The sequence below is a fragment of the Panulirus ornatus genome, chromosome 14, assembly GCF_036320965.1.
Source record: "Panulirus ornatus isolate Po-2019 chromosome 14, ASM3632096v1, whole genome shotgun sequence".
NCBI classification, from domain to species: Eukaryota; Metazoa; Arthropoda; class Malacostraca; order Decapoda; family Palinuridae; genus Panulirus; species Panulirus ornatus.
Genome location: NC_092237.1, coordinates 3,234,115 through 3,245,602, shown reverse-complemented (window position 1 = coordinate 3,245,602; position 11,488 = coordinate 3,234,115). Strand labels below are relative to the sequence as shown.

Below are 11,488 nucleotides of genomic sequence, written 5' to 3'. Positions count from 1 at the left end.
CGAGGATTAATTGGAATCAAAGTCATAGTCAGCATTCGAAGAAAAAACTGTCTAAAAGTCACGATTCATTATCGACATTTCTTCAATTTATTACATAAACAAAACAAACTTTGCTCTATAATAGTAAGAGCTTCAGAGTTTTTAGTTAACTTTTATATTCCTATGAATCCTTATTGCGACAATTTCTGCATCTACACTGATCGTCTTTATGAATGACAGAGAGGGAAAACTTGGTTATAGTATCTACTAATAACATTTGTGTAAGCGAACATAGATATGATTATGTCAAAAATTCATTATATAAGGTAATAGGGTGGGTGTGAGAACCTTACAGTCACTGTGATTGGCTGAGAGGAAGGAGGGGCGTGGCGTAGCAGCCGCTCTGATGTCACTGCCAGCCACCCTCTCCACGCTTCAGTCAGCTGATAAACCCCGCTTTAGTGTGAATCTCTTCACGTCGCACTCTTCCTATTAATAGCACTGCAAAACAGAAATGCCTATCATAACATTCAGAACCAACTTGGCCAGTGAGAAATTATCAGAGGATTTTCACCTCGCCTTATCAGCGAAGCTGGCTGAAGCACTGGGGAAACCTGAAGAAGTAAGTTTCTACATAGTATTCCTTAAAATAGTGTATCGACATTGTTCTCACAGTCACTTGTATTTTTACGGGTACATATATGCTATGTATCATTGATCTTATACTCAGGTATTAGATTCTGACTTTTTATGTTTAGACAGTTAAACGGCTTTATAGGCACCAGCTATCTTGGTTGCTTGCTCATAGCAAATACCATTTTGTGTAAAGTGCCCCTTATTCATATTAAATGGTTGAATGTTTTTCTATTTACATGCTACTGACACACGATGTGGAGGATAACTTGTGATAATAACAAATTTATGTTTTATGCTTACACACGTCAGTGGACACCGTCTGCAAATGAGGGGTCACTTTTGGCAAGGTTTTATCATCATCCTGAGACGAAAGGTAGTACATTCCTGTCAAGACTTCTCTACAGAGGAGTAAATTATTCCCCTACTTTTGTGCAGGCTGCAGCCTTGAAGCTGCAGGAGCCCCATAGAACGGGTTCTTGGGTTGTGTAATACATATAATGTACCTTTGTGTCTTACAGGTCTAGCAAGCGAGTTCCAATGGAAGCCGTGTAGTATTTGATTTTGTTTTATTTAATGTTCTATCAAACAAGCAGAATAGATGAACTTTGCATTACCTGTGATACCGCTTAGCTATATTATTCCTAGACTTATAAGAGCTGACATTATGTGACAAGCTGTACCCACCAGTATATTTGTATATTCTCTCCTCGCTCTCACATACTCACTTTACTTATTTTTCTAATGATATCATAAAACTTTAGTCTATCCATTTCATATTATCATCAGAAAAAGAATCCACAAAGCATGTTTAGGTAGCATAGCGTAGTAACCAACTTCAGCAACCACTCACACTCTATATTCCTGATGTCATCGTGATCTGTTGAACCGAGGCTATAACTTACGGTCAAAGAAAGTAAGAATGTATTTTTTAGAGTATGCGAATTTCCTTGTTTCACCAGGTTAGATCATCGTCATATCCAACTTTTATGAAATATAAAACCGTCTCTCTATGCAGTACTTTGCAGTCGGTTCTAACATCCCGAATTCTGTCTACTTTTATCACATTTTTTCTTGTAATAGTGTCTTCCTTTTCGTCCATTACGTTATTTTATATATATATATATATATATATATATATATATATATATATATATATTTTATTTATTTATTTATTTATTATACTTTGTCGCTGTCTCCCGCGTTTGCGAGGTAGCGCAAGGAAACAGACGAAAGAAATGGCCCAACCCCCCCCCCCCCATACACATGTATATACATACGTCCACACACCCAAATATACATACCTACACAGCTTTCCATGGTTTACCCCAGACGCTTCACATGCCTTGATTCAATCCACTGACAGCACGTCAACCCCGGTATACCACATCGCTCCAATTCACTCTATTCCTTGCCCTCCTTTCACCCTCCTGCATGTTCAGGCCCCGATCACACAAAATCTTTTTCACTCCATCTTTCCACCTCCAATTTGGTCTCCCTCTTCTCCTCGTTCCCTCCACCTCCGACACATATATCCTCTTGGTCAATCTTTCCTCACTCATTCTCTCCATGTGCCCAAACCACTTCAAAACACCCTCTTCTGCTCTCTCAACCACGCTCTTTTTATTTCCACACATCTCTCTTACCCTTACGTTACTCACTCGATCAAACCATCTCACACCACACATTGTCCTCAAACATCTCATTTCCAGCACATCCATCCTCCTGCCGACAACTCTATCCGTAGCCCACGCCTCGCAACCATACAACATTGTTGGAACCACTATTCCTTCAAACATAGCCATTTTTGCTTTCCGAGATAATGTTCTCGACTTCCACACATTCTTCAAGGCCCCCAGAATTTTCGCCCCCTCCCCCACCCTATGATCCACTTCCGCTTCCATGGTTCCATATATATGCAGAAGTTGATTTATTTATTGCTTTATAGCGAGTGTCGGTGACGGTGGAAACGGACTGCCGGATGAGCCGTGGAGGCAGCCTGGACCCAGTGTGTGAGATTCATGTCGCCTCTATTGGCCTGGACACCCGCGAAAAGACCTTACCTGTCGCCAGTACTATTACCAGTTTCCTCACGAAGTACACCGGCGTCCCTCCAACCAGGTGAGGCTAAGACTTAATTTACACAATAACTTAGTCGCTGCTGCTCCTTTACTCTCTAGCCATTACTTGTGCCATTACAAACCTATCTGGCGACTGCCTCATTACGCAGTAATTAACTGTTGCTCAATTAACACATTATCAGAGCTGTTGCTCCAGTAACACATCAGTCCATTAGCTGTTCTGTTGTAAACCAATTTAGCAGCTGCCTCATTTGAAACTAAGCTACAGGTTCCGAACACTATTCAGTATAGCTGTCAGCTCATGGGTCTTTATGATAAGGCTGGGTGGTGTTACTAGGGTGTGTACGGCTTGGTGGTGTTACTAGGGTGTGTACGGCTGGGTGGTGTTACTAGGGTGTGTACGGCTGGGTGGTGTTACTGGGGTGTGTACGGCTGGGTGGTATTGCTGGGGTGTGTACGGCTGGGTGGTGTTGCTGGGGCGTGTACGGCTGGTTGGAGTTGTTGGGGCGTGTGCATGTGGGTGATGTTGCTGGGGTGTTTACAGTGTCTTATTTTTCTGTGTTGAATTCTCCCATTTATTGAAAAGTTATTTTGGACTGTGTTGTTCAAAGCATAGATAGTCATGCTTTGCAGCGAAACACAAGAAAGCTAGTACAGACGAGATATGACACAATCATTACTCGCTCACATATTATCAATAGATAGTACATGATATATGTTAAGTAATCTCCCACAGGAGATACATGAGAAGGTCAGCCATCATGTTCATCTATACTTGTAACCGTGTCGAAGCATCGCCTGCAGAGGTTCAGGTTTGGGAAACACCAAACTGGGGTGATACTACATCAGTTCTGTACAGCGTAACATAAATGAAAAGTTGATGAGTAAGAAAGTATGAAAATACATTTCTTCGTGCCAATCAGTAAATTTTCCGACACCTGATTAGGGTTCACTAGTAGTGGTTAGGTCCACCTGCAGAATAAACCATCGATGTGCCATGATACTACCAGGTCACAATCTCCTTGAAGTCTGTTTGTTAAGGCAAGGATTTTATTTCCAGGATTGTCATGACGTTCAGGCCGTTGCAGCCGTACCTGGTGGCTGTGAACGGTGTATTGATGGGCTGATGTAGATACCTTTAGCACCACACCAGCTGGTGGTACCTCCTACACCACGCCAGCTGGTGGTACAGGAGCTCCTGCATCGCACCAGCTGGTGTTATCTCCTGCACCGATCCATCTCATCAACGCCGTCCAGTCGAGTACACCGTAACTTGGATATTCCCGGAACTGTAATTCATAAGTTTCTGAGCTGGGACTGAGCAGTTCTATCGATATGGAGATATTACAGTATCAGCATTCACTGTAAAGACTTACATTATATAAGTGAAATGATTATGGTTCTCTCTCACCTGATGACCCCTGCGGAAATACCAACTATGAAATAAAGCAATAGGTTTAGAGTAAGACTAAGAATTCGCAGTGTTCGATATTTGCGGATGCAGTTAGTCCAAGAAACAAATCGAAAACGTTCGACTTATTTAAAAACAAGTTTAAGCGTCTTTTTAAAGGGCCCCGTTGACTCACCCAGGGCCTTAACAGCCTAAAGGTCACCTCAGTCCTAGGATTTTTAACCTCTTGCTCACCACGCTCCCACGGAACCTCCAACAAACCCCTCCCAAACTCTTCAATCTCCCCAAGCCCTTCCCTCCAGTCAGTATTCTTAAGAACGCCCCCACTTAACATCCAAGAAAGAAATTCATAACTTTAAGAATACATATTTAGTACATACGACGGCCGGATATATATATATATATATATATATATATATATATATATATATGTTTTCGACTTCCACACATTTTTCAAGGCTCCCAAAATTTTCGCCCCCTCCCCCACCCTATGATCCACTTCCGCTTCCATGGTTCCATCCGCTGACAGATCCACTCCCAGATATCTAAAACACTTCACTTCCTCCAGCCTCTCACCATTCAAACTCACCTCCCAATTGACTTGACCCTCAACCCTACTGTATGTTTGGGTATGTTTGAAGGAATAGTAGTTCCAACAATGTTGTATGGTTGCGAGGCGTGGGCTATGGATAGAGTTGTGCGCAGGAGGATGGATGTGCTGGAAATGAGATGTTTGAGGACAATGTGTGGTGTGGGGTGGTTTGATCGAGTAAGTAACGTAAGGGTAAGAGAGATGTGTGGAAATAAAAAGAGCGTGGTTGAGAGAGCAGAAGAGGGTGTTTTGAAATGGTTTGGGCACATGGAGAGAATGAGTGAGGAAAGATTGACCAAGAGGATATATGTGTCGGAGGTGGAGGGAACGAGGAGAAGAGGGAGACCAAATTGGAGGTGGAAAGATGGAGTGAAAAGGATTTTGTGTGATCGGGGCCTGAACATGCAGGAGGGTGAAAGGAGGGCAAGGAATAGAGTGAATTGGAGCGATGTGGTATACAGGGGTTGACGTGCTGTCAGTGGATTGAATCAGGGCATGTGAAGCGTCTGGGGTAAACCATGGAAAGCTGTGTAGGTATGTATATTTGCGTGTGTGGACGTGTGTATGTACATGTGTATGGGGGGGTTGGGCCATTTCTTTCGTCTGTTTCCTTGCGCTACCTCGCAAACGCGGGAGACAGCGACAAAGTATAAAAAAAAAAAAAAAAAAAAAATATATATATATATATATATATATATATATATATATATATATATATATATATATATATATATATATATATATATATATATATATATATATTGTACAAAGGCAAAGGGGATAAGAGTGAGTGCTCAAATTACAGAGGTATAAGTTTGTTGAGTATTCCTGGTAAATTATATGGGAGGGTATTGATTGAGAGGGTGAAGGCATGTACAGAGCATCAGATTGGGGAAGAGCAGTGTGGTTTCAGAAGTGGTAGAGGATGTGTGGATCAGGTGTTTGCTTTGAAGAATGTATGTGAGAAATACTTAGAAAAGCAAATGGATTTGTATGTAGCATTTATGGATCTGGAGAAGGCATATGATAGAGTTGATAGAGATGCTCTGTGGAAGGTATTAAGAATATATGGTGTGGGAGGAAAGTTGTTAGAAGCAGTGAAAAGTTTTTATCGAGGATGTAAGGCATGTGTACGTGTAGGAAGAGAGGAAAGTGATTGGTTCTCAGTGAATGTAGGTTTGCGGCAGGGGTGTGTGATGTCTCCATGGTTGTTTAATTTGTTTATGGATGGGGTTGTTAGGGAGGTAAATGCAAGAGTTTTGGAAAGAGGGGCAAGTATGAAGTCTGTTGGGGATGAGAGAGCTTGGGAAGTGAGTCAGTTGTTGTTCGCTGATGATACAGCGCTGGTGGCTGATTCATGTGAGAAACTGCAGAAGCTGGTGACTGAGTTTGGTAAAGTGTGTGGAAGAAGAAAGTTAAGAGTAAATGTGAATAAGAGCAAGGTTATTAGGTACAGTAGGGTTGAGGGTCAAGTCAATTGGGAGGTGAGTTTGAATGGAGAAAAACTGGAGGAAGTGAAGTGTTTTAGATATCTGGGAGTGGATCTGGCAGCGAATGGAACCATGGAAGCGGAAGTGGATCATAGGGTGGGGGAGGGGGCGAAAATTCTGGGGGCCTTGAAGAATGTGTGGAAGTCGAGAACATTATCTCGGAAAGCAAAAATGGGTATGTTTGAAGGAATAGTGGTTCCAACAATGTTGTATGGTTGCGAGGCGTGGGCTATGGATAGAGTTGTGCGCAGGAGGATGGATGTGCTGGAAATGAGATGTTTGAGGACAATGTGTGGTGTGAGGTGGTTTGATCGAGTGAGTAACGTAAGGGTAAGAGAGATGTGTGGAAATAAAAAGAGCGTGGTTGAGAGAGCAGAAGAGGGTGTTTTGAAGTGGTTTGGGCACATGGAGAGGATGAGTGAGGAAAGATTGACCAAGAGGATATATGTGTCGGAGGTGGAGGGAGCAAGGAGAAGAGGGAGACCAAATTGGAGGTGGAAAGATGGAGTGAAAAAGATTTTGTGTGATCGGGGCCTGAACATGCAGGAGGGTGAAAGGAGGGCAAGGAATAGAGTGAATTGGAGCGATGTGGTATACCGGGGTTGACGTGCTGTCAGTGGATTGAATGAAGGCATGTGAAGCGTCTGGGGTAAACCATGGAAAGCTGTGTAGGTATGTATATTTGGGTGTGTGGACGTATGTATATACATGTGTATGGGGGGGGTTGGGCCATTTCTTTCGTCTGTTTCCTTGCGCTACCTCGCAAACGCGGGAGACAGCGACAAAGTATAAATATATATATATATATATATATATATATATATATATATATATATATATATATATATATATATATATATAATGGGAAATGGTAGTTTTATAAGGGTAATAGATTTGCTTGAAAACCACGGTATCAGGAGCATTTTTTCATGCTAAATTGGAATGCGGGGTTGAAATATATGTTGGGAAACATTAAGGCCCGTAAATAAGTAATTCGTATTGTTTCGGTATCTGTCTGCTTGGGGAAGCATTATGAAATATTTTCTGGGATTATTTCAAGTGTAGAAGCGTTTCATTGTGTCATATTCGGTTTTAAAAGAAAAAGGTTAGCAGGAATTTCGTCTGTGCATTTGTATTAATAACGCTCCTATTTTTGAGTGTGTGTATATGTGTGTAATGTTAGCTGAGACTCTACGGACGGCTGATTGAGCAATCAACCCAGTTTATCGACAAACCTTTAAGGGAGGATGAACAGCTGGGTTGAGAGTGGACCGACTTCCATACCCAGGAATCGAACGCATACATTCGACCCATAGATGTATCATGGTCAGCTAACCGCTACACTAAGGATATCCATAATTTAAGGAATGAAATGAAATCAAGCACCTTCCTTTATTTTGTACATGATTCATTGTTCTCTTGGCTTTGAATTTCTACTAATAAACACCCCAGAACTATCTCTTGCCCCAGTATAATAGGCTAAGCTTTTTATCTGCACCTAGTCTGAAAAAGTTGCATTTGTTTACGCCGAACAAACTAGGAATAGACCTTCATTAGAGAGCCGTGCCAGGCAAAGACCCAGCAAAACTGGCACCACAAGATATGAACAAGTGGCGCCTTGAGGTACTCCGTTGATTATCAGACACACTTTAACAGTGGCCTCAGAATCGAGCCATGTGGCACTCACTTACCACTGGATCCCAAACGAGTTTACCAGAGGTTTCAAGACCGAAAATTAAGGCATTTAGCTAATTTCAGTATGCCAGTCATACTTTACCCAACTATATTTTTATCAAACTCTTTAATTTTGCCGCTGGTCCCACAGAAATAAGCCGCACCTGGGTCAAAAGTTTTCCTAAGCATCCAACACTCGAGCTGATCACCTTCAAATTCAATGATCTATTCCTAGGAAGCTGAAGCACCTCATCCGTTTTGGCTGGAGCTGAAGCCATAACAAAACATTTTTATATGACCGATTTAAGAGTAGATATTGTGTACAGGTAGTTTTTCAGTTTTGAAATCAAGATATGTACAGTACTGAAGCGAAGTTTCGCGCCGTTTAAATGTCTGAAAAGATAAAGTTTCTCGTAAGTCTATGGCTGGATTGCATGCAGACAAACCACAGAATTTAACATATTTCTAACATTTTGGTATATCAACATTGGAGAATTCGCATAAACTCTGCACATATATCCCCATATCTCAAAATCAAACTACTGCCAGTAAATGTATCTCTATTCTAAAATTGATATCTTAGCCCAATACTCTTGATAAGTAAGTCAATAAATGGTAGAATAAATGCGGCTGGGTTGTGAGAGAAGCGAGCGTCCGCCATGTCATGAGACCATCAGCGGAACGAGCCACAGGAAGGCGGTGCAACGCCCAAAACAAACATTTCTCACACTTTGATGATTTCAGGTAAATAGAACCATCATTTAACTACTCAGTTCACTTTGCTTTATTCTAGAGCCATTACCTTTATCCAAGGAAGTCAGGAGAGGATTGTTTGAAGTGTGATGGGATAAGTCAATCAGATTACGTCTGTTGGGATAAATTAGTCATACGTAATTTAGATGTCTCTTACATCTGATTGATTACAGCAGTGCAGCAAATAAACAAACACTAGATGTTGTGTAAATTATTCTACTTTGGACAATAACGCTTGTCAACTAATGGGAAAGTAGAATATCATAGGAGGAAAATGAAGATTTAAAGCATCAATACCAGAAATGCAAATGATACAACGTTAATTAAAACTTGTGTATTGCACCAGTTGTTGATAGTTATTGTTGGGGATCAAAGGCTAATGATTGTGTATTTGTAGTTATTGTTGATTGAATTACAGTCCCTAGTTTCATTACAATGCCTGATGTATTACGTAAAAAATATTAAGGTCGTGAGGTAATGTATTAAGTTACCGTTGAAACTGTTATTACACGGTTTACTTCTGTTAAAAGAAACAGTCTTGACTTACTTTTTTTTTACAAATTTTGTCCATCTCTTACTAGGATTAGGTTAGAGATTAAGAAACAACAGGAAACCTTACCAAAAGGCCAAGTACTCCAAATTAAAATGTTTGAATTTATTATACAAAATACCAGAAAACAATCTAATCTAACCTAACCCAGATTTAAAAATGTATACAGCAAAGTGGACTGGTGTGATTTATGTCAATAAATACTTATGTTTCCATAGACTTCTGTGTCCTGTGTTACTTATGTGTGTTAAAATTGATCGATTGGTTCATCATGTCCACACAAAATCACTGCAGTGTTTTACACAAGGGGTGCAGCAGTTATACCTCATTAGCATTGACAGAAATCATATCTGTGAATTTGTTATGGGTAGTATGTAATTTATCAGTCAAGATACACATTGAAATTAGCTTGAGATATAAAAGTTTTGCTTTGAAATGTTAATGTGATGTTAGGGAATAGATAAAAACTTATGGAGCATTTCATTTTTTTCATTATGAAATAAGATTGTAGTGGCTAGGATTATGAATGAGGGAATATGTGCAGTTAACATAAACTAACTAAAACTCGCATCAAAATCAGCAGAACCTATGGACACTTTACCTAATTTCCCTAGCAGTGGAGGTTTATCTCAGTTTTCGATTACTTGTTGAAGATGTACTAATTGCACCCACAGTTGAGCATTTTGTCAACTGCCAATGGATATCAACGAACAGTAAAACACTATGTGGATGGTTTTACAACTGCTCAGCCTTTTCCACAAGAAATCTCCACAAGATTCCCATAGATAGACCAACTTGATGTTGATATGGTATATTTATACAGTAGTGTAGATCTCAGAGGTTAGGCTTGGTTTCTCAAGAGTTTTACGGGAACTGTTGATGCTTTACAAGTGTTTAACCATCTTTTACATTGACCTCACAGTTTCTCAGATATTTAAAACCCTCGCCAGTGTCATTTTATTTGGTGTTTTTTACCTGGCATAATTATTTAGGAATTTTAAAACTATTCAAATCATTATCAGAGAATACTTGATAATATGCTATGTAGATTATATAATAAAGAAAATCTGTTGCAGATAAACAGTGATAAGCCCGTCTCTCACTAAAACTGCAGGCTGCCTTGGAGGGCTGAACAAGGAATTATCCCAATATTTAGGCAGTAGAGTGAAACCACTGTCATACGAGATAGCATTATCCACCAAGTAAGTGTATGTAGCTTTTTATGTGTTGTTTATTTACTCAACAACATTATATTTGTATGTTTAGAATTTTTGAAGACTTTCAGTTTCTTGGCATCAGTTGACAGTAGATAGTTGTAAAGTAACAGTGAACAAGAAATTGATTTTTTTTGTGTTAATATAATCTTTTGTGTTTATTTTACCATTTTTGAAATATGAATTTTGGGGTTTTACTTGATGTTAGGTTTGATAGAAACTAGAGTATTACAAGAAGGTTGTAAGATATGTAGGAGAGGAAGCTCCAGCTGTGGATTATAAGCTGAATTTATGTATAGTATCAGTTTATGGTTACTATTCTTTTTACCTTTAGAATATTGATGTTCTCTAGCAATTCTAGTGTAGTGATGAGGGTGATGAATGATAGAGAAATGGTGTTGAAAATATATCACCAGGTGAAATTGCAGAAAGCAACGGAACCCTACGAAAGCTGTACCTGACTTCCTCTAGTAGCCAGAATTTACTTTACATAATAGTATTAGTTTTATATCAACAACATTTTCAGCTGCACTTGTTTGAATCATGTTTTAAGTGATTGCATGCTATTTTGGGCATTTTCCGCTCAGTAAAGCTCATAAAGGCTAGCAGTCATTGTAAAAACCGACATTAAATATTTTTACAAATAACATTGAAAATAAGGTAAATTTTGACTGCTTAGAAAGGTTAAGCAAGGCTTTCACAGGTTCTGGTGATTTTTATAATTATTTTACTTCTGTTTTTGTTAATTAACCCCACATTTGCTCCAATCTTCATAATCCATGCCACACTTGGCTAATCAGAGGATAAAAAAGAATGATCTCAGTCAAGCAGAGTCACTCCGGTTTTTTCTACAAGCACCAAACTACCTCAGCAAAATAGTATGTCACATTGCAAAGGTATTAGATTTAAACCCATAAACTGGTACTTAACTCGAACTTCCTCTGAGCAGGGAGATGGTATGATGGTTTACCAGGTCCAGCCTCATTACCCACATTTACTGTATGACACATATTTACATATTTTACACCATATATTTACTCATTTACATTTACTTATTTTAGGGAACCATGGAAAGGTCTGTGGGGCCTGATTCTGGATAGGGGGCCATGTT

At 39.7% G+C, this 11,488-nt stretch overlaps 2 protein-coding genes across 5 annotated transcripts in view; both read left to right on the top strand.

The window, feature by feature from the left end:
- Positions 1 to 380: 380 nt before the first annotated feature.
- Positions 381 to 4,087, top strand: LOC139753167 (MIF-like protein mif-2). The gene is made up of 3 exons (XM_071669345.1): positions 381 to 601; positions 2,561 to 2,733; positions 3,754 to 4,087. Exons 1-3 carry the CDS (start codon positions 494 to 496, stop codon positions 3,818 to 3,820), a joined length of 348 nt encoding a protein of 115 aa, XP_071525446.1. The 5' UTR covers positions 381 to 493; the 3' UTR covers positions 3,821 to 4,087.
- Positions 4,088 to 8,460: 4,373 nt separating this feature from the next.
- The window catches only part of LOC139753164 (RNA-binding protein lark-like), a 40,609-nt gene continuing 37,581 nt past the window's right edge, over positions 8,461 to 11,488 (top strand). For 3 of the 4 annotated variants that reach the window (XR_011713654.1, XM_071669343.1, XM_071669341.1), the window contains exons 1-2: positions 8,461 to 8,604; positions 10,240 to 10,365. The gene's annotated coding sequence lies outside the window, so the exon portion shown is untranslated. Of the gene's footprint in view, positions 8,605 to 10,239; positions 10,372 to 11,488 lie in introns of all 4 variants that reach the window. The other variant, XM_071669342.1, reaches the window with a different exon arrangement.